We start from the raw sequence: 25,428 nt of genomic DNA on the forward strand, positions 1-25,428 counted from the left end.
TATTAGGAAAAAATTTGTCTGTTGTCAATTGTTGTTGATGTTTTGTTACAAAATAGTATTTTTGATATAGAATAAATTAAATAAGACTGAAAGAGAGTTATATTTTCTTTTCTCAAAGGAGAAATTATATTTTCATTCAGATTAATGATCTACAAATTCCGAACGTTCAAATGAAGGCAATTTTTCCTCGATATAAATATTTTTAAAAATTAATAACTAGTAAAAATCAAAAACGAAACTAAATATTAAAAAACTATAATAATTTTTTTTACCCCACGAAATATTATTGTAATAAAATTTGAATTTCAAGGAGAAATAAATACATTTCGTTCATTTGAGCATTCGGAAAAAAATTAGTAATGAATAAAATTTAGTAAATTTAGTAAATTCAGTAAATTTTGTAAATTTTGTAAATTTAGTAATTTAGTAACTTTAGTAACTTCAGCAGCTGTAGTAAGATAGAAATAAATAAAATTAAATATTAAAATATTTCATTTTTCGAAATTTTCAACTTTTAATATTTTTTCTATTTTTCACTGAGGGTAAAATAGGAAAAATTAAAACTTATTAAAAGTGTAGACAGCTTCCTGGACATTAATGGTACTTGCGGGTCAGATTATAATATTAGGATTGTGAGCAATAGAATGCAACGTTGCAAATCAATTGAGAAGATAAGTATCAACGAATCAATCGTTATTGAGCAATGATGAAAATGAACTTGAATAAAGTCGATAGATTATAATATTATTTCTGGATCGAGAAATATTGTAGTAAAAATATGAGTAACGTAATATTTATTTAAACAGATATTTATCAACGTCAATTGCTTGAAACAATTGCAAATTTGTTTGAAGAAAATATGTGTTATTGTAATAATAATAATAATAATAAATGCCTTGGAGTTTACAGAAAAACCATTATATATATGAAGTCACTAAAGAAAATAAAGAAAAGAAATATTTACATTTCATTTTGAGATTATTTTAGACTACATATTATCAATTTTCTCTTATTGGATACCGCGAGGGGGACAATACTTACAAGTGGAAAAATTCTAATGTGACATTCAAGAAATGATGATAATAAAAGAGAAGGTGATTGATTATTATCTACATTCAATAAATTCGATTCGAAAAATAATAGAAAAAATCGGGAATAATAAATTAATAAATAATAATAATAAATATTTCCCTCATTGTATTAAATTTTTTATTTATGAAATTTGTAAGTGCATATATTGGCTTGTAAAAATTTATGATTAAAAAATTTAGATAAGCTGTAATTATAGTTTAGAATTTGCGATTATACTTTTTAGTTAATGGTTAATGTTAATATTTTAACATTTATTTAAATTTATTATGTAGAGTAAAATACAGGTATTTTGTATATATATTTTCTCTAGCATTATATTATACTTTGAAAATTTTTAATTACACATAAAAAAGAGAATATTCGCAAAATACGATTGAGAATAATAGCTTTGTTTGTGTAAGTAAAATTTTCGAATGATATTCAGTCAAAGGTCGAAGATAAAAACAGAACCCCCTGCAGATCACTTTATACTCTCGATGGTTAACTGCCTTACAGAGATCCCTTGGTTTCGTAATATTTTACTTATCTCCTGAATGTTTACTCTCGAAAAGCAACTTTTCAACGCGATAGGAAAAAGTCACATATTTTTTTCAATTAAAATATCTTCATATCAAATCGAATGGTGAAAGTGATAATTCTTATATTTCATTTAATTTTAAAGTTTTGACAAGAGTTGCATTCTTTAATTAGAGAATAATTGATATTTATTAATTAGGGAGCAATAATTGTTACTATAAAAGAAATTGTTTCCTTTTTACGAAATTTATAAGTATTTTAAATACTTTTGCTCCTTTTGCTTGTTTAGAAATGTGACAAAAAAATTGAGGTTATGTTTATATTTTTCATTATTAAAATACGCAAAAGTGGATCCGCTTTGAATAGAAATTACTTGTTTTACTATTTACTACAGCTAAAATAATCTATAAAAATTGATTTTTAGTTTGAAATATTAAACACAGAAACCCACTTCAGGTAAAAATAGTACAAACATAACCTTAAAATTCTTTCCCTTCCTCGGAAGTCACAAATATTTGTACCATTTTTGTTTTGTTTGAAAAAAATCATAAAGTCATAAAAAAATTCAATGTAAGAATTGACATAATCGATTGATTTTTGCAGAAATGGAGAAGAAGAAAATTTCAAGGCCAAATTGATAAACGTGACGGTACATAATTTTTCTAATAAAAAAATGGCCAAAGAGTGAAGCAATTATGTTGGAATTCTCGCGTCGACAAAGAAAAAGAATGTAAGTTTTTATTTAGTTTTCAAAGTTATAAACATACTTACATATATCATTGTTTTAAAGCATTTTTCTAACAATTTTAGAACAATTTTAAAAAAAACTGTTGTTATATTATAATAAAGAACTGGAAATGGAGTAATTGCTTCTTCAAGAAATAAAATTTTAATTTTTATTTCTTATTGCAGTATAGGAAATGTTTTTAAACTTTAGATAAAATAATATATAATTCAACTTGACTTTGAAATTGACATCGACATGCAAAGTCGAAAACTATTACTTTTAGTCACTAACCTGTTTAATTTATTTCATTTATTTGGAGAGTTGAAAAATGTTCTCCTTTTTTTAACCTAAAACTGTCAAAAAACTTGTTTTCCTTTTGGATTTGTGACATTTGTGAAAACATTTTTTGACGCTAACTTCAGGTTTCTCAGACAATATTGTCTCAACATTGCAGGACAATTAAAAAAAATGAACTGTAAAATTGAGACATTTATGATTTTTTATCAAGAATAGACGAAACAAAGGAATCTTATCGAATTTTTAATTCAGAATCATAGTTGAAATAATAATTGAAAAATTGAAATTGAATTGATAAATAAAAAAGAAAAAGTAGTTTCGAAAAACTACATTATTCCCGCTATAGAAACGCCATCTATTTTCCCATATGATCGATGTTGACTGACAGACAACTTCAGACTAGGCAATTAAATGCGAATAACGATTCCACTGGAATTTAAAGACCAAATAGTAAATAACAGTAAACCTGTATTTGTAATACGTCACTTCCTTTAATGAGTAATAGTTCTAGTCTCTGTTTTTTCACTTGTATATCTTATTATTTTTGACACAGTTAGCTTTTTTGAAATAATTTACTAATCGTTTTACGTCAGTACGGTCAGTATTACATTTTAGCAATAATATTTGTAAAACGTGTGATTTAATTTATTGACTACTTTCTACTGTGCGCGGTAAATAAAATAAAGATCGGACAAAATGACAGAACATCTGAAAGAAACGTTAAAACACGAATGTTTATGCAAAGGATGTCTTGAAAAGTAAGTTTATTTACAGTAGTAAACATTAGTTAAGAACAGTTAAGAATAAGGTTTTAATAGCAATTTTACACATAACCTTGTTACAATACAAAATTGCAATAACAATTTCCACCAATAATTAAAAATACAGTAATGACAGATTAATTTCGCGGTATTAATTGAAATACATGTGTACCAGCTGTCAAACACATGATTATTTTTCAATGATTGTGCATTACAAGTTTCCTTTTCGGTGATTCCCCCCAGTAATTATTACTGTCTCATAAATGGAATTTTTGTTTATTTTTTTTGGTACTGATTTTCCAAATATTTAATTACATTTTAATTTTTAATTTTACTTTATTAAATACTATATAATTGAAAATTAATAACTATAAATTCTTTTTGTAAATAACACATTAGTCTGATAATGCATGACACTGCAACAATTTTTACCATTAAATAAACATTTCTTACAAAACTAAATATATATATATAGAAATTATCGATTTAATTGAAATTTGATTGATTAAACTTTAAACGGAAATCAATTGAAATTAGATAAATCGAAAGTGAATTCTTCTTTTATGACTGCTCAGATTAATAATGAATGTAGGCCATTTATTTTGCACTGCTACTCGGACATTGACTTATTATAGGCCAACTATACACTGAATACAATAAAGTTTCGTTTAAAATTCTTTTATATGTTCATAATATTTCATTTTTACTTTCAATTGATAATACATTCCATTTATTACTTTTTGTGTTCGGAATATTTCTTTTTTTATTGTTTTTAATAAACTTTTTTTGTTTACAATAATTTTTTCTAAACAATAAATTATTAATTTATTATGCTGTATTTTATATATTTTTTAGTAAATATTTATTAAATATAATAAAATATTTAAATATAATATAAATTATAATAAATATAATGCAAAGTAAAAGAAATATATTTTCGAATTTTTTCGGAATTATTTTTAGTTTCAATTAATTTTAATTAATTTTAATTAATTTTAATTAATTGTAAATAATTAATTGCAATTATAATTAAATTAATTTTAATCATAATTTTAATTTTCAAAATTAAATACATTAAAATATAAAAACATTTTTTCAGTCATTATTTATTTATTTCATTGTTTCTAAAATTTAGTTTCGTTTTGTTTTCAAATATTCTTATCATATTATCAATTAATTTTTTAATTGGTTTTTCCATTTACCAAACAACCTTGAATGATTCATGTCAAAATTACTATAATTAAAATAATACGGAATTACAATATTATGACGCATTAATTTCTTAATTTTTAATAAGAATTGGAAAAAAGTAATTTCAACATTGCAAATTTTGAAACTAAAAAAAATAAAATCTTTCACTTTAAGCCTTTATTTCTGTTTATATTTTTCAAGTTCGTCAATTTGTAATTGTTGTTGGAGATCAAAAAAAAATTGGACGTTAATTTTCGAAAAAGCATAGAATGAATAAGTTTTATTGCTCGCACTTACTGATATTGTAGTTTTAAAGAAGTGTATAATGAATAATAATGAGGAAAAAAAGAATATTATCTTAATTACGTCAATTTAGATATTTTATGTGCTAGATGCCAATTATTATCTGTGTTTACATATATTTTCGTAAATTATTATAATAATCTTATATTGATACTTGAATAAGGGGATGATGATGATGGATTTTGTCAACAAGGTAACAATTCAGAGTTCATACCGTATCAATATTAATATAGTGCGTTATATTATTACACTTATCGGACATGTAGAGTTCATTTCACAATCGTAACAATTTTTTTTAAAGAAAAGAATATCAAACACTTTTTAAGTTTTAAGCTTAATCTTACATTCTTATTTACATATCAAAATGATCTAGTTTTCCCACACAAATATTTTGGATGTGAAATAGTGACGAGAGATGATGAAAAATTCTTTGAATCTGACTAAATAAATACATTTATCTAAACTTGAATTTTTTATCAAAATTTATATTTTATTGAATAATTTATTTTATAACGGTTAGGAATTTATTAAAATATAATTATTTAATTTTAATTATATCAATTCCATTCTTTCTTAATTCACAATAAATACTCTGTAATTATTTTTAATTTCTATGAGTAATTTTTTATGAACAAGGAAAATTAAAACTTTTAAATTCATATTAAAAATTAAAATTAACTAAAATTTTAATTTTATTCATTATATTTTCGTAAAAATAATAAATAATAATAAAAAATAAGGTTAATTTAATATTTTTATTATTTTAGTTTTTAATTTATTTCTTGTATTTTTTGAATATAAAGTCGACATTAAAGAAAAAATTACATTTGTAATTTTTAGAAATAATGGAATTTCGAAAAAATTGAAATTGTGATAATAAAAAATTTTAATTATTGTCGAGTAATGAGAAACAATATAATTATTTAAAATTATTCAACAAAATTACTGAAGCTTATAAGTTAATTTAGAAATTCTATAAAAATTAGATTTCTGTAAGATTGATAAGCTTTCTCCAAGGTATAATTCAATTCCCGAAAATAATTAATTGCGAAAAATTCTTAAATAATTGGAAATTTAGTCAAATTTTATAAAGTTTTTATATTTTATAGAAATTAATTACAATTTTTTAAAAAATATTCTTGTCTTTGAAAGAAAAATATTTAAAAATTAGAAGAAATTATTTTCAGAGTAAATGAATAGGTATAAATAAGTAAGGCAAATTTATTTGAATAATAAATTTTATTCATTAATAAATTCTTTTTTTATATGTAAATATATTTTATTAAATCATTTATTTTAATTAACTTTTATTTTGTTTATACAAAATAAAAGTTATTTATGTTTATTATTATTTATTTTATTTTTATTAATTTTATTTATTTGTTAATTAAATAGCAATTTTCTCCTGAGGATGAAAAATATCGTTTTTGTATAAATTAGAACTGAATTTAATTCGAATGCTTCATATCAGGGAAATTAATTATTAAACATATTTTTTTATTCACACTATTTAGTAATATTTGTTGCTCCTAATTATCATAATATTAGCCAACTATTCTATGATGCAATTTTTTTTATGCATTTTTTTTTTTTTTTTGCAATTTGTTATCATCGAGTATTATTATTTATAAATTGTGTCATACAATTTCTCAAATGTGCTCTGTTTAAATAATGCAGTAATTTCTATTATTGTTATTATTATTATTATATTATTTTTATTATATTATTTTTATTATATTATTTTTGTTATTATTTTTGTTATTATTATTGTTTTTAATTTTGTTTCTAGTATTGTTATTATTGCCATTGTTATTAACTGCAGTTTTTATTTTAAAAATTAATAATATACCGATTTTAGAAAGTCGAAATAATTATTATTTATTAACTATGTGGTTTAAAAAATAAGGAAATTGTAGATAAAAAAAATTCTATTACGTATTCTATTTTTGTTGACTAAAAATTCTGTGGCATTTAGATAAAAAGGAAAAAGAAGACAAAAAAGGGATTAAATTGTTTCTTGAAATTTTTTTTTTCATTTATATAATTGTAATGCCAAAAAAGTAGAAAGAATTGAGTTATAAAAAAAGTGAATGAATGAAAAATATTTGAAAGAAGGTCATTGAGTTTTTTGTATATTCTCGTCTCTTATAAAAATGTTTTTGATTTATATAAGCATCCGCAGTGTGCTTATAATTTAAGCAGGAAAATCAAAAAATAATTATTGTCTCTTATTTACAAGGAAAATTTACTCTCTACTTGAAATTTAAATATTTTTTGTATATCCTCGAAACTTTTTTAAATGCAAAACAAATTTTCTAAATGACTAACATTCTGAACTGACTGAAATAAAAATCAAAAACGTAATTTAAACAAATTTTCCAATTTGTTTAAACTACGGTTTTGATTTTTAATTTTTGAAAGTTTGAATATTTTTCATTTCTTGACGCAATATTATTACTATAAATTTTGATTTTTCAAAACGAATTTTTTTCTTGTTTAAATTAAAATTAAGATTAAAAGTGTCATCTAATTATATTCAACAAATGTTCTCAAAATTTAAATTAGTAAAAAGTTTTACTAATTTAAATTAGTGACTGACTTTTTGTTTTTTGAATAAGTAAATTTTACTAATAAATAGTAATTTTTACTAATTTATTAGTAAACTTTACTGATTCAAAAACAAACGGTCAGTCACTACACTAAGAAAAAATTTTTTTTAATTTAAAAAAACCGGGAACTTTTTCACCAAATTAAAAAAAGTTTTATTATTTTTATTTGTTTTTAAAAAATCGCTTTTTATTTTATAAAATTCAACTGGAAATAATTGAATTTGTTAAAGAATTTCATTGAAAACTTTTTAACAAATCGAATTATCAAAGTATTCGAATTTAATAATTGATAAATAATTTAATTTTATAATGAGACGCATTCTGTATTCATGTTTCTTAGTGCGTACATTAATAATTAAAATTTTTATTGAAATTGCTTTACATTCTATTAAAAACCCAAATAATTAAATTCTTTCAAAAAATTTTATTTAAATTTTTCGAAAATAAGCAATGGAAGTTAGTCACAGTAATTACAATTTTATTTTTAAAATATAAAGTTCCTCTTAAAGTTTTAAATAAATTTTTTGCTTCTAAAAGTTATATTATTATATTATTATTCAATAATTATAATTATTGAACTTCTCTTAAATTTTTATAATTTCAAATTTCTGAATGTTCAAATAATTGCTATTTATTTATTTCTTGAGCAAATTAAATTTTTATTACTTATTATTAAGTACACAATTAATTATTACTGCTTATTATTTTCAAAAATGTTAATAAAATTCTTCGCAAAAATTCAATTTTTTTCATAAATAATAACATTCTTTGGAAGGATTTAATTACTTTTATAAATAGTAAAATTCTTTGCAGAAACACAATAATTGTAGTATCAATACATTTTAATAAAATTGAATTAATCAAATTTTCAATTATAATTATGAACAGACAAGATTATTTTAAAAAATAGAAAAAATTCTTTGTTTAATTCAATTATTTTCCAAATTTTTAAATAAAATTATTAAAAAAAATATTATTTTCCAAAAATTTGAATATACTCGTGAATTTTTTTATTTAAAAATAATTTTTGCCTGATAATTATGTTTGATTCAAATATATTATTTTCTCAGTGTAATTCAAACTTGTAAACATTTTTATAAATTCAAATTTGTAAACATTTTTACAAATTCAAATTTAGAGAAATAATTTACAAAAACGTGGGTGTAAATTTTTCTTAAAAAAAAATGAGGCGGAAATGAAAGAAAAATATCTAGTTAAACATTTGTAACTTCAAGAACATTTGAAAATTGAGGAAATAATTTTTTATAGTATAAAAAGTATGAAAGTTGAAAAAAAATAAAAAATAAGTAAATTGTTGAAGTAAAATTTTTCAAAATGACAAAGTAAAATTATAATGCAGAGTACAATTGTATAGTATAATTATATTTTCGGAAAATTATTATAATTGTGAAAAAATGGTGCAAGAACGTTTAATTTAGATGAAATAATATAATATGTGGATGAAACCATAAGTTATATTATATATATTGAGAGACGGAGATGTATTTAAATGATCTTTAAGACAAGTTTCTGAATATCTTAAGGCAATTGAAGCACATACTCCATAACTACGTTTATAATGGGTTATCATTATATGCCCCTGCGAGTTCGAGGCTGGTTTTTTTTATCTTGACGTTCATTGGGTGCCGTATATATAAGCAATTCCAACTATTTGTCAGCTGTAACGCGACCATTTTTTTTTATCTTCGACTCTTGGTTATACTATAAAGCACTGGATTCTCCTATAAACCACAAACAGTTCGAAGACGTCAGTTCAAAGTGCGTAACGTCACCGATCAACAAATTTATCTTTCAATTTCTACATAAACTTCATCGTCAGTGCATACTTACGAAATTCTTGTTCTTCTTCTTCTTCTTCGTTTCTCTTCATACAATTGAATAATATTTACGTGATTGTGTTTTGAATTCGTGAATTTTTTGTAAAGTTTTCTTTTTGAAAAAAGTTTAAAATTTCTCTTCTTCCTTGAAATATCTAAAAAAAAAATGCCGTTTTTGACAAATGAATCGGTGAATGGACATGGACATCTTAAACGTCCCAATGAAAACGAGTTTTTGCATACACTCGTGAAACATGTACCTCACACTTCGTAAGTTTTAATTTTTCTTTTTTCTATTTTATCAAGTAATGATCAATTTTTTTTTTTCCTCAAGGTGAAAAAAAAGTACTGTGAGTAATTAAAATTCCTGTTTGGGAGCAAATTAAAAGTAACTGTGTAATTATTGGCTCATTTAAAAGAGAAGAGTTATTCACGCGATTTAGTTTAAATGGAAGTTAATTAATTGCGCAGGTATTTTATATTGAATTAACCAAAAGTTTCCTGCTTTTCTTTCGTTTTTTTTTCCTTTCTTTCTTTTGATCTGAGTATTTATTTCAAGCCGACTCATTTTAACTTTTTCTCAAATATAACTCAAATAAAAGATTTTTCTCAGCGAAATTCTTTTTCCCTCCAAATCCCCCTTTCGACGAAATTTGAAAAAGTTGAAAGTTCCATTCTTGTTCTTTGTAGTTTTTGTAGTCATTTTTTTCAAAAAAATATAGAAGTTTACCGGTTTTTTCAATTGTTCGTGAAAAAATTTTTTTCTATCTTTAAAATTTATAAGCAGTTTTTTATTTTTTTATTTTTAAAGTTTTCTAATTATATATTTATTAAATAACATGTTTTGTCATTATCTATATCTGTTAATTATAGGTTTTTTATAATTACTGTAAGTATAATAATAATAATAGTTTGAAAAACATTTAAATAAAAAATAATTTAGATTAAAATTAATTAACTAATAGAAACTTTATTTATTTTATTTATTTAAAAATTTTTTCCTTCTATTTTTTATAGACGCTTCCATTTAACACACATTTTTATGAAAGAAGTGTTAAATCATTGTTTAACCAAGTAAAATAAAGTTTATGGAATAATATACAGTATATATGAAAAAAAAGTAACTTTCGTATATAAGCGACGCGCACTAAAGAATATAATTTATTATGATATGAATTTCCCTTTTTTCCACTAACGAAAAATATTCTTTTTTATTATTCATATCTTAATTTTGTTATAGTCATTTTTTTTACTTCTTGTTCATTCAACCCTAACTAGTTTATATTTTATGTAAATGATCTCTAATATTAAAGTATTTTTTATTCGTTGCAATTTATAACCCGAAGTCAAATTTTTAAGGGCGAAGAGTAATTGCTACATAAACTATCTTTTAATATAATGCATAATTTATAGTAATTTTATATATAATACGCATTACAATCACAGTGCTTTTTTATATTGTGCTTTTAATATTTAGTTTAGTATAGAATTTTGTTTGTTTTTATCAAAAATTATTAACGACAAAAATGAAAATAGTCATAATAATATTACTCTACAATTATTTTTATAAATAATAAAAATTCTTCTCGCGAAATTCAATTATTTTAGAAAAGTTTTGATAAAAGTCTTGGAAAAAATTTCAATAAATTTTCAAACATTTTCCTCAGTTCAATGATTTTCAATATTTATTATTTTTTAATAAAATTTTTCAAAAGAAATCAATTATTTAAAAAAAATTTTTGTTAAAATTCTACGAAAACATTTTCATTATTTTCATAAATAATAAAAATTTCCCAGGAATTGAATTATTTACAAATTTTTTTATAAATTTTTTTCGCAAAATAATTCAATTATTTGCATAAATAAGAAAACACATCAGAATTTCAATTATTTTTAATTCAATTTCAATCTGAATTTTTCATACTTTTAATTAACATAATTCTGTAGAACTAATATTTTTGAAAAAATTTAATTTCTGTTCTGTTGAAATTAATTGAATTTTTTAATATATATTTTAATTTTATTAATATGTATAAATATATAAGAAGTTATCAATCCTCAATTATATTTTAATTTTATTTTAAAAGTTTTAATGCAATTCTTGTACAGAATTCAATTATCTTGATAAATTTCAAAATTCTTCACAGAAATTCAATTATTTTCAGGAATTTAAATAAAATTTTTTGAAAAATTCAATTACTTTCATAAATAACAAAATTCGTCACAAAAATTCAATAATTTTCAGCAATAATAAAATTCTTCGCAGGAATCAAATTATTTTCAATTATTTAAAAAAAAAATTCTCGTCAAGATTTCAATTATTTCTATAAATAAGAAAATTCTTCGCCGAAATTTAATTATTTTCAAAACTTCTATTTAAATTCTTGTCAAAATTTCAATTATTTTCAAAAATTTTTCTTAATTGAATGATTTTTATATTTAATTTTAAGAAATACATATTCAATTATTTAATAAATTTTATATTTTTGTACTTAAATAATAATTACATTTTTCGAGGAATTTATTTTAAATTGTATTAAAAATAATTAAAATCTTGTGCAAAATTTTATTATTTATGAAAATAATTGAATTCTGGCAGCGAATTTTATTACATTTTTTTTAAATAATTGAATTATTTTGTGAAATTTTATTAAATAGCAGATTTTGAAAATATTTGAATTTCAATCAAGAATTTCATTATTTGTAAAAAGTAATTGAATTCTTGTAAAAATTTTTTTAAACATTTCTGAAAATAATTACATTTTTTGACGAATTTATTTAAAATTATATTAAAAATAATTGAAATCTTGTTAAATTTCAAATTTGAATTTGAAATTTTTAAAATGATAATTTTTATCTAAAACCCGTTTACGTTCAAATAAATAAATAATAATTAAATATTTATTTAAACTAGACCTTCTCATTTTTTATGAGAATATAAGAAGAAGAATAATAGAATTCGTAAATAAATGTAATAGAAAACATTATTTTGAGTATTTATTAATTTTTAGAGTGAATTAAATATTAATTAGTTATTAACTATTTCTTAAGTAAAATATTACTTTTGAATCAGTGATTAACTTTTTACTGTATCAAATTAGTTTTTTTTTACTAATTCTTTAGGGAGAAAAAATATATTTAAAAAAGTATATAAATAATATAATAGTAAAAACTAAAAAATAATAATAAAATATTTTCCGTTTACAATTTGAGTTATATTTAATAATAATTGTTATTGTTTGAGTAATGAAATGGTTCTTTTCATGTCACCACTTGTGATTTGAAGCAGATAGTGTAGGGGTTGGAATGACATGAATATTCCACAAATCCACTACGTTTGCATTTTGAGGATAGATTCTGTATTGTGTGTCAATCATCTAAGTTATAATGTGCATTTAACGATAAGAGAAATTTCGAATAGGAAATTTCAATCTATTTTAATCATATAAAAAATAAAATAGACGAAAAGGAAAAATAGGACCACAGTAGAAAATAGAAAAATATATTTCCACTTTTATTTCATCATCAGTGAGAATCAGTAAATTTTTCAAGTGAAAATTCCAAAAAAATGTAAATTCAAAAGTGCTCTATACATATACGTACGTATATTATTATATATGAGAAACTTTAATATTACACTCGTAAAGTTACAAGTTTTATGAAAATTAAATTCTATATTTGCATTTTTAGTTCACATTGGGGAATTTTTCTCGCGCACAATGAAACTTTCTTTTTTTTCAAAGACACTTTTTTTCCTTTAGTTGCGTGACATTTTATGAAAAAAAAAATACCGCGATATGTGCGAGTATATGAATTTTCATATATGTGTTGCGAATTTTGTTTAATATATGTTTACTTGGTATTTCCTTATTAATTCCTTGTAGCTCTGTTTCTCTCCCCCTCTCTCGCTCTCTTCATTTGAGATGCAGAATAAGGGTTGAAAGGGGAGGAGAATTCATGGATGGAGTTAATATCTAATGACGTCTGGTATGCATCTTGTACAGTATAACTGGGTAGATTTCCTTAGGTATACCATTGCGAATATTATTATGGAACAAATCTCATACCCATTTGACGCAATATAACTAGATGAGATCTAATTGAAATGCGTTTAAAGAGATATTTAATTTCAAATTATTCGCTTCACCGATCAAAGAGTTTAGTTTAATTCCTTCTAATGAAATCTAATAAGTTTGTGAATTGTTATTATTCTTTGTTTCAAAAGCTAACATATTTTTTTAGGGAAATTTTACGATTAGATATATTTCAATGTTTGTTTAGATTTAAAATCTAAATAACGAAAACTTACTTAATATTGTATTTTATTATTTATTATAATACAGTTTCATGATTCACAGAATTATTGTGAATCTTTAAATGAACAAAATATTTTCTTATCATAAGTTCTTAAAAAATTTTTATAAATTTTTAAAATTATTCTTTGTTTTAAAATCTAATATATTTTCTTAACATTATTTTCCAATTACATATTTCAACGTTTCTGTAAATTTATATAATCAAATTTCATTTATTGAAATTTCAGTTGAAATTCAATAGAAATTTCATTTCTATATTGATATTTTAATTTATCCAAATTTCAATTCTTTTCGAATTTTAATTTATCAAAATTTCAATTTTATTCGAATTTTAATTTATCAAAATTTCAATTGTATTCGAATTTTAATGTAACTATATTTCAATTTTATTCAAATTTTAATTTATCCAAATTTCAATTCTATTCGTATTTTAATTCTATTTCTGAATTCCAATTCTGTTTCTATACATATTTTCAATTCTACTAGAATTTCATTTAATCAAATTTTCTTCGATTTATTTATCAAAATTTTAATTTTGCTCAATTTTAATTCGTATTTTTAGTGCCATGAAATTTTTAATTAATCCTAATAATTTTTATTGGACAAAAAAAAATTTATTAAAACAAATTTTAACCAATTTTAAATTTAATTTCTTTAAATCTTAAATTGTTTATATCTCAACTTATTTTAATTTTAGTGAATTTTAAGCAAATTGAATCCATTGACTCTTAAAATTTTTGAAAATTCTATCTAAAAATTAAAGAAATAAAGGATAGATTCCACAATTATTTTTTTAGCATAAAGATTTTTATAAAAATTTTCATGGAAATGAAGATTAAAAGAAAAAAAGAACAGAAAAGTTGAGAAAATACTTCCTCCGTGAGAAAGCAAATGAATCTGCTTTAAATTAAAGAAATAAAAAGCAGATTTCACATTTAATATATTGGTTTTTTTAAATAATTAAATTTTTTTCAGAAAAATTAAAATTGTATTGAAAATAATTGAATTCTTACGAAAATTTCATTATTTATGAAAATAATATAAATTTTGAGACGAATTTTATTCAATTTGTTAAAAATAATTGAATTTTTTCATTGAATTTTATTAAATTTGTTAAAAATAATTGAATTTGTTCATTGAATTTGATTAAATATTTAAAAAGAAATTGAATTGTTTCGAGGAATTATCTTTAAATTTTTGAAATTAAATGTCTTCAAAAATTTTCATTATTTATGAAAATAATTGTATTTTTGAGAAGAATTTTATTAAATTTTTTAAAAATAATTGAATTTCTGTGAAAAATTCCATTATTTACGAAAATAATTGAATTTTTTAGAATAATTTTTTTAGTTAAATTTTTAAAATAATTTAATTTTTGCGAAAAAATTTTTTATTAACGAAAATAATTGAATCCTTTAGAGAAATTTGATAAAAATTGAATAATTATCTACAAGAACAATTAAATTTTTGGGAAGAGTTTCATTAGTTACGAAAATAATTGAATTTTCGAAAAGAATTTTATTAAATTTTTAAAAAATAATTCAATTGTTTCCAAGTATTTCATTAAATTTTTTAAAAATAATTTATTTATTGCGAAAAGTTTCTTCATTTTCGAAAATAATAAAAATTTTTAGAATAATTTTGTTAGTTAAATTTTTTAAATAATTTAATTTCTGTGAAAAATTCCATTCTTTATAAAAATAATAGAATTCTTCCGAAAACTTTGACTATATTGACGAAAATAATTGAATTTTTGAGAATAATTTTAGTTCAATTTTTTGAATAATTTAATTCCTGCGAAAAATTCCATATTCTTTATAAAAATAATTGAATTTTTAAGATGAATTTTATTAAACTTTTTAAAAATAATTGAATTTTTTCCAAGAATTTCATTAAAACTTTTAAAAATAATTGAATTTGTACGAAAAGTTTTATTATTTACGAAAATAATTGAATTTTCGAGAAGAATTTTTGTAAATTGTAAAAAAATAAATTAATTTCTGCGAACAATTACAATATTTATAAATATAATTGAATCCTTTAGAGAAATTTTACTTTTCATCAAAGTAATTGAATTCTGTCGAAAAATTTGACTATATTTATGAAAAATAATTGAAAAATTTTACTATTTATGAAAATAATTAAAATCTTCCGAAAAATCTGATTATACATATTTACAAAAGTAATTAATTTTTTGAGACGAATTTTATTAAAATTTTTGATAATAATAAATATAATAATTAATTAGATAGTTTTAGTGAATTTTTTGAAAGATTAATGGAAATTAGAAAATAAACAGAAAAGAAGAGAAAAAATAAATGCGTACATTAAAATTAATAAATTTTTAGTCGAATAAAGAATGAAAGAAAAAGAAAAGAAGAAAAAAGAGACAGTTGGTGATAATATTTTTAAATAAGATGATTAATTTGCTTTTGAGCTGATCTGAGAGTTTATTCATAATGTACGTTAGGACTAATGCATGTATCAGCAAGTGCACGTGTTACAATCCGTTTGTATGCAAGTCTGCCTAGTGCGTTCTGTTTCGAAGCATGATTTGTAATACCTATATGTACGATGGTCGCTTCCCTTGTTCGGCTTAAACTATTGCTATATTTGTGCTCGTCAGCACGTATCACGAACAAATTATATATCATCGATTTCCTACAACTATTTCTCCAAATCCGACATTTAATGAAATGCGCTGCTCAAAATTTATTTATCAAAAATAAATGCCAAGCCGTGGGAGATTTTATATTTCAAACCGTTTTTCACAATAATATGCAAATCTCCCTCACAATATTCTCCAATTCTCTTATTTTCTTTTTCTATTGTTTCCCAAATAACGGAAATTGAAAATCTAAATAACGACAATTTACTTATTATTGTATTTTATTATCTATTACAATTCAGTTTTATGATCCACATATTATGAATCGTTAAATGAACGAAATATTTTCTTATTGTAAGTATTTTCGAAAATAAAATTCAATTAGAAATAAAATTCAAAAACAAAGTTCAAAAGTAGAAATTAAAAATATAAATTAAATATTTTATCAGGGTTGACAGAAAAATTTGATTTTATTTTTTTCTGATTTCCAGACAGAATTTTGTCTTTTTCCAAATCCTAAAGAATATTTTCTTTCACTCCAAAAATAATATCTATGCTTCTCTAAGTCAATTATTTTTAATTATTTTTGAGAAAGTTTTTTGAAAATACAATTATTTAGTCAATGAAAAAAAGTTCACCTAAATTATTTCTGAAATTCACTTGTTTACAATTAAATTTCATGAAATTTTTGATTAAAATTTACTAAAATTAAAATTTTCTAAAATTCTCAATTTGAAACTTTTGGAATTTTTTGTATTACTTTTTGCAATTTTTGTAATTTTTTATAATTTTTTGAATCTGTACTAATCTGACCGGTCACTAATCTAATATTCTTGCAAAGAATTTTATTAAATTTTTTAAAAAATTGAATTGTTTTGAAGAATTTTATGAAAATTTTTGAGAATAATAATTAAATTCTGTCCAGGAATTGAATTACAATTGTATATTGCCAATAATTGAATTCTTGTGAAGAATTCTTTTATTTATATGAAAATCATTGAATTCCGGCGAAAAATTTTATTAAAATTATAATTAAAATAATTGAATTCATCTAAAGAATTTTATTTTTTATAAAAATAATTGAATTTTTGCAAAAAATTTATTAAAATTTAAAGAAAAATGAATTCTTTCAATAACAAAATTCCTTTTATGAATTCAATTATTTTCATAAATAATAAAATTTTTGCTGGAATTTAATTATTTGCAAACACGATTTTCATAAAATTTTTCAAAAAAAATCAATTATTTAAAATTGTTTTTATAACATTTTTCGCTAGAATTCAATTATTAAAAAAAAATTAATAGATATTCGTAAGAATTCAATTTATATTTTTGAAAATTTTAATAAAATCTGTTATTTTTACTTAAAAATTACATTTCAATATTTTTAAAATACCAATTTTTATAATTTATATTTTTTCCAGAAATTTTATTAAATTTTCTTGAAGATAATTAAATGCCAGCAAAAAATGTTATTATTTAGAAAAAATAATTAAATTTGAAAAAATTTATTAAAATTTTAAAATACAATTAAATTTAAAAAATTTTGATAAAATTTTTAAAATTATTTGATTTTTTTGAAAAATTTTATTATTTAAGAAAACAACTGAATTTGAAAAATATTTTTATAAAATCATTAAAAAATAAAAATAATTGAATTTTCGAAGAAATGTTATAAGAATTGAATTGAAAATAATTGAATACTAAAGAAAAATGTTATCATTTAGTTAAGTACCTAATTGAATTTGAAAAATTTTATTAAAATTTTTTTAAATAATTGATTTCTTTCGAGAAATTTTATGAAATTTGTATATTGAAGAAAATTGAATTTCTGCGAAGAATTTTATTATTTAAGAAAATAATCGAATTCGTGCAAAGATTTTTTTGAACATTTTTAAAAATAATATTTAATAATAATTTATTAGTAAAGAAATTAACTTTTTTAAATTTTCCTGATAAATTTTACTTCCATGACTTTTCCCTGAAAAGTAGTGAGCTCTTGACAGTTTTTTTTGTAATCTTGATAATAAAACCTGAGCAGAAAGTTTAATGTCACTAGATAGTGGCTTTTAGGATTTTTTCAATGTATCATAAAATCATGAAAAGTGCCACGAACTATTTAAATGTTTTTTTTGTCGAAAACTGGAGATTAAAAACTGATTTTTTGTCAAAAAATGTTTCTTATTTAAGAATAAATGTAACTAAATAAATAAATAGATTTACATAATTAATTATATGATTAAATTGCAGAATTTGAATATTAGTGATTAAAACTTTGTACTTTTTGTTTCAGATATACATTTGAAGCGCTACAAGAGAGCGCACAATATCTTTTGGACCGGGTACCATTCATTCCGAAAATTGGAATAATATGTGGATCCGGAATGGGTGAGTGTCAATTTAGAAAAGTTTTTTTTCACATTTTTCATTTTCATTTTTGTAACGATAAAAGAGAAGAGCTTTAAATGCAAAAATTCCATTTGCTACTTTTGGGCTTATTGCGCGAGTGACGAAAATGAATTATATTCGTCCTCTTTGATATCACTCATTTTATTTATGGTACACGGAGAGAAATGATTGTTACATTGGCAAAGGACAATCGGATTGTTAAATTGTTAATATAGAATTTACGAATTTATCTTGTTATCCTACTCTCTGAATTTGAATCAGTTAAAAATTTTGAAATTATATTTAAGTTCGTAACTAATTTTTTGCTTTTAAATCAGTTAGAATTTACTGATTTAAAAGCAAAAAGATTTTTCTATTCTGTTAAATTAGTAGATTTTATTTAAATCTATATTTTTTAAAATAAATTTTAATTCACTTGAAAGCAAGAAGGAAATTGATTTGATTTTATGTTCCAAAAATTTCGAACGAAAGGAGCAAAAATATTGTAGCAAATAAATTTTGTTATTCTGTATTAATAATTTTTCTCCATGTATCAACATTTTTTTTTTGTTGCAATTTTTGTCAGAGAAAAAACTAACTGATAGAGAAGACGTGATTTTTCATTACTTTATGGCATTGCATGATTATTTTAATATAAAAAAATTCATACGTTACAAGCTTTGAAGAAAGGGATATAAGTAGCAAAAAATTATTCATTATGTTTATGATAGTTTTAGCTGGATTAAACAATCCTTTTTAATTACTTAAAATCAAGATTTTTCAAAATGTACATTTTGAAATATACAAAACAAAAAAAGTAGATTTAAAAAAAATGTCCTAAAAACGTAATCCTCATCATTTTAGTTGATCCGCTAATTTCAATGCATATTTTTATATAATTAAATTACTTTTTTCTTAATCAAGATAAAAGTGTATCATAAACATACTGTAGAAAATGTATTTGATCCAAAACGATTTATTATAAAATAAATATTTATTCGTATCAAATAATTTTTTTTTTTCAAATAATTTTTTCATAAAATTGTCTTCGTTTCAAAACAGAGTTGCCACAAATTAGGGGAATTAAGGCAAACTTAGGGAAATTAAAGTTAACACTAAAATTCTAGAATTGATGAAAAAATTCTGGTTCCTAAACATTTAATTATTTTCATAAATAATAAACATTTCACAGGAATTCAATTATTTACAAATTTTTTGTAAATTACTTCGCAATAATTCCCTTATTTTCATAAATAATAAAATTTTTTACAGGGATTCCACTATTTCTGTAAATAATACAATTTTTTTAGGAATTCAATTATTTTCATAAATAATAAAACTCATTGCAGAATTTCAATTATTTTTAATTCGATTTTAATCTGAATTTTTCATATCTTTAATCAATAATTCTGTATAACTAATATTTTTGAAAAAAATTTAATTTCTATTTTGTTGAAATTAATTGAATTTTTCAATATATAATATCTCAAAAATTAAATTATTTTCGTAACTATTGAAATTTTTCGCAAGAATTCAATTATTTTTAATACAATATTAATAAAATTTTTCTATAGAATTCAATTATTTAAAAAAATTTTAATGAAATTCATGGAAATAATTGATTTTTTTTTAAACTTAATAAAATTATTTACTAGAGTTCTAGTATTTTTGTAAATAATGTAATTTTTCACAAGAAATCAATTATTTTGGAATATTTTAATTAAATGAATTCAATTATTCAAAAAAAATTATAACAAAATTCTGAGAATTATATCCTAAAAATTTGAATTGAATTGAATTGAATTCAAAAAAATTCTTCAAACCAATTTAATTATTATCAAAAATTTGAATAAAATTCTTTCCAAAATTCAATTATTTTCATAAATAACAATATTCATCACAAGAATTCAATAATTTTCAAAAGTAATAAAATTATTCACAAGAATTCAATTATCTCTATAAATAACGAAATTCTTTATAAGAATTTAATTTTAAGAAACATTTAACTATTCTATAAATTATTTATTTTTGTGTTTGAATAATTGAATTCTTGTAGAATTATAAAATTGTATAATTGTTTTAAAAATGAATTTTTTGAGAAATTTTAGTATTTATGAAATTAAATAAATTCTTTTCAAGGATACTCTCAAGAAATTTTATTATTCAGAAAAAATAATTGAATTCTTTCGAGATATTTATTTAAAATTGTATTAAAAATAATTTAATTTTTCAGAGAAATTTTATCAAAATTTTTGAGAATAATAGAATTTGTTCGAGAAATTTTATTAAATTTGTATATTGAAGATAATTGAATTCCAGCAAAAAATGTTATTATTTAGAAAAATAATTGAATTTGAAGAATTTTATTAAAATTTTTAAAAATAATTAAATTTTAAGAATTTTGATAAAACTTTTAAAATTTATTTGATTTTTTAAAAAAATTTTATTATTTAGGAAAACAATTGAATTTAAAAAAGATTTTTATAAAATTATTAAAAATTATTCAATTTTCGAAGAAATGTTATTAAAATTGAATTGGAAATAATTAAATACTAAAGAAAAATTTTATTATTTAGTTAAGTACCTAATTGAATTTAAAAGAATTTTGTTAAAAATTTTTTAAATAATTGAATTCTTTCGAGAAATTTTATTAAATTTATGTATTGAAGAAAATTGAATTACTGAGAAGGATTTTATTATTTATGAAAATAATCAAATTCGTGCAAAGAATTTTATTAACATTTGTGAAAATAATAGTTAATAAATAATAATTTATTAGTAATGAAATGAACTTTTTTAAATTTCCCTGATTTTTCCCTGAAAAGTAGTGAGCTCTTGACATATAAATAACAATATTCATCACAAGAATTAATTCAATTTTAAGAAACATTCAACTATTCAATAAATTATTTATTTTTGTATTTAAATAATTGAATTCTTGTAGAATTGTTGTAAAATTCTTTCAATGAACTTTTTCAAAAATTATTAAAAATAATTAATTTAAAGAAGAATAGTTATATTGTATCAATATTCTGAAATTTTTGAAAATCTTTCATTCCTCTGGAAAAATAATAATAATATTATTTAAAAATGAAGGAATTGATGTTTTTGAATAATTTTACAAATTAAATAAATTTGAGAGAACATTTTCTTGAGTATCTAATCATTTTTAGTGAGAATAAAAATATTCCTTAGGGTCTGAGAAAAGTTAAAATTTTGTCGAATGAATGTTAAACCAAATGAAATTTCTGTTAAATGATTTTTAAATGTCAAATAAAACTTCGGGATTGTCCTAATCAGAATATTCTTTAGTGTCAAAGAAAAAGGCAAAATTCTATCTGGAGAGCAGGGAGAAATAAAATAAAATAATTGTGGCAAATCTGTTGAATTTGTTGGATCAAATACAATTTATTTGATTTAATTAAAAATTATTTGAATCAAATAAATATTTTTGTCCTGCCTGCACGGAAAATGTGTTATTTCGTGCACATGAAAGGGGCGCAAAGTAAGTGATTTCCGCCCAGAGGTAAGGTGAGCGGGCGCAAAATACATTCGCGCCCGCTGACGTCATAGGAGCGGGCGCAAAGTACATTCCCGCCCGCTGACGTCATAAGAGCGGGCGCAAAATACATTCCCGCCCGCTGCCGTTATATAGATGCGGGCGCAAAATATTTCTTTGCTCATTTGTGCATCCAGTGACCTTAACTTTTAGAAAATGACATCACAAGTCATTTTTAGCCATATGGAACAAACAAACAATTCATCCAAATGTGTGTGCACTTAATAACACACTTTCCATGCAGCAGGACAAAAAATGTTGTTCGCAGCACGGGCGCAAAAGGTGATAGTGTCTCAGGCGAGATTATGGGACAACCTCGGCGACCCTACGCATCCTCGGCTTCGCCTCGGTGCTTCAGGTCCCCTCGGTTTCCCTAATCTCGCCTTCGCCAAAATCACCTATTTTGCGCCCTTAATACGAAAATAACTATTATTTGATTCAAATAAATATTTATTTGATTCAAATAAACCTTTATTTGATAATAGACAATAGGTTATTAAAATCAAATAAATTTTGTTTCAGTTTAATCCATACTTCTTGCTACTTAGATCGGTTACTTGAGAGTTATAATATAAAGTAACACGATAATGATGGTGGTAAATTTTTACAAATAGCCCAATTTTTTCTAAGGATATCAAATTAAGATAAAAAAAAAACGAATCAAAAGTGTTGCGAAGCAACATTTTAATTCGTCTTTTTATCTCAATTTGATATCCTTAAAAAAGTCTGTGAGTGTAAAAAATGCCAATAAACGATCGTAGTATACATAATAATAGAGTTAATATTAATAGACAAAAGGGATTTTTGATTGAACGCTTCTCTAGATAGTTGTGTTTTTATTTGATTGTCTTAAACAGCCGGAGAATCTGAACAAAGTGAGTTGTGTCCAGGTTCAATAGCAGACTCGCTCACGGAGAAGCAATGCTTTCCCTACGAGGAGATCCCGCACTTTCCAGTTTCAACGGTGAAGGGTCACGTTGGACAGCTGGTCTTTGGTTATCTCGAGAATGTCCCAGTCATGTGTATGCAGGGGAGATTCCACTACTACGAGGGCTATCCACTTTGGAAGGTATGTTTCACGTTAACAATATCGTCCCAAAACTCTTGCGCGGATAACAAAGCTACTTTACCCTCTGAGAAATTTCCTTCTATACATATATAAGGTTTCTCTGTCTGACTTAAACCATTCGACCAGAAACTTTACTAATTTGCGAGTATTTACGCTGTACTCGAAAACCCGAGAACAATTGTTAACAAAATATCACCTCTCCAATCTACCTAATTGGATTATTTGCCCTTCTGCCTCTGATTCATTCAATTCATCGACGCGATTTTTGTCCCAGTTATAACATTTGCTGGCAAAACAAAAAAATACAATAGTTACACGTGACGAATACGTTATGTTGCACTAATTAGACTTTAATTACCAAATGGAGAAAAATATAAAGGAACTTTTACTACTTTTGTAATAAAAAACAATTTCCGGTAAAACATTTCTGGTAATTTTTACTGCTTTTGGAGTCAATTTTGCTACGTTCAAAGTTAATTTTACTACAATCAAAAAACATATTTGTAAAAAATTTGTAAAATTTACTTCGAACGTTGCAAAATTTAGGACCGAAAGCAGTAAAAGTTAGCAAAAATGCGATACCAGAAATGTTTTACAATCAGGGTTGCCACAGGTCAGGGAAATCGGGGAATTCAGGGAAAAGTCAGGGAAAGTAAAATTTGTCAGGGAAGTCAGGGAAAAGTCAGGGATTTTTATTTAAGTAACTGAGAAAAATTGAATTTTGGAGAAGTTACAAATGAATTGCAGAAATTCAATTATTTTCAAAAGTATTAAAATTCTTCGCAAAAATTCAATTATATGTTCAAAAATTAAAAAAAATTCAATTATCTTTAAAAATAATAAAATTCTTCTCCAAATTTCAATTATTTTCAAAAATTTTAATAAAATTCTTTGCAAAATTTCAATTATTATCAAAAAATTTTTCTCAATTCAATGATTTTCAATATCTACGGTTTTAATAAAATATTTCAAAAGAATTCAATTATTTAAAAAAAAAAAAATTTTTGATAAAATTCTAAGCAAACTTCGCAATAATTCAATTATTTTCATAAATAATAACATTTTTTACAAAATTTCAATTATTTTCATGAATAATAAAATTCATCACGGAATTTCAATTATTTTTAATACAATTTTAATAATTGAATTCCTCGAAAAATTTAATTATTCTTGAAAATTTTATTAATATTTCTCGAAAACATTCAAATTTGTTGATAAAATTCTTTATGATAATTTAGTTTTGAAAACATTCATTTATTCAAGAAATTATTTATTTTTGTATTTAAATAATTGAATTCGCGGAGAATTTTCCAATAAAAATTGATTTAAAAATGAATATTAGTTAAAATTTTAGATAACAATTGAATATTAAAAGCATTATAGCATGAATTTTTAAAAATACATAATAAATAAAATACATAATTGAATTCTTTCCAAAAATTTTAACAAAATTTTTGAAAATAGTTACATTTTTCGAAGAATTTACTTAAAATTGTATTAAAAATAATTGAAATCCTGTGAAGAATTTTATTAATTTATGAAAGTAATATTGAATTCTTGCAATGAATTTTTTCAAATTTTTTTCTAAATAATTGAAATAATGTAAAGAATCTTATTATTTATGAAAATAATTGAATTCCTGCATCGAATTTTATTACATTTTTTTTAAATAATTGAATTCTTTTGAGAACTTTTATTAAAAAATTAGATTGTGAAAATATTTGAATTTCAACGAAGAATTTCACTATATTCGTGAAATGTAATTAAATTCTTACAAAAAATTTAAGAGAATAATTTCATTTTTCTTGTAATTTACTTTAAATTGTATTATAAATCCTCAAGGAAATTTTATAACTTATGAAAATAATGGAATTCTTACAACGAATTTTATCAATTTTTTTAAATAATTGAATTCATGTGAAAAATTTTATTACTTGTAAAAATAATTGAATTTCAGCAACGAATTTTTTTACATTTTATTTAAATAATTATATTCTTTTGAAAACTTGTATTAAAAATGTAAATTTTGAAAATTTTTGAATTTCAGCGAAGAATTTCATTATTCGTAAAATGTACCTAATTTAATTCTTGCAAAAAATTTTTGAAGATAATTTTATTTTTCGAGAAATTTATTTAGAATAATTGTATTAAATA

At 21.6% G+C, this 25,428-nt stretch overlaps 1 protein-coding gene across 4 annotated transcripts in view; it reads left to right on the forward strand.

Annotated features, from left to right (window-relative positions):
* The first annotated feature begins 3,081 nt into the window (after positions 1 to 3,081).
* LOC122509896 (purine nucleoside phosphorylase-like) overlaps positions 3,082 to 25,428 on the forward strand; it is a 37,701-nt gene continuing 15,354 nt past the window's right edge. The window contains exons 1-3 of one of the 4 annotated variants that reach the window (XM_043624208.1): positions 3,082 to 3,390; positions 18,552 to 18,646; positions 23,063 to 23,274. In XM_043624208.1, coding sequence (XP_043480143.1) covers positions 3,329 to 3,390; positions 18,552 to 18,646; positions 23,063 to 23,274 — 369 coding nt within the window. In that variant the 5' untranslated portion in view covers positions 3,082 to 3,328. Of the gene's footprint in view, positions 3,391 to 9,198; positions 9,605 to 18,551; positions 18,647 to 23,062; positions 23,275 to 25,428 lie in introns of those variants that run through there. The other 3 variants (XM_043624209.1, XM_043624206.1, XM_043624207.1) reach the window with 3 other exon arrangements.

Source organism: Leptopilina heterotoma, unplaced genomic scaffold, assembly GCF_015476425.1.
Source record: "Leptopilina heterotoma isolate Lh14 unplaced genomic scaffold, ASM1547642v1 Lhet_64, whole genome shotgun sequence".
Classification (NCBI taxonomy): Eukaryota; Metazoa; Arthropoda; class Insecta; order Hymenoptera; family Figitidae; genus Leptopilina; species Leptopilina heterotoma.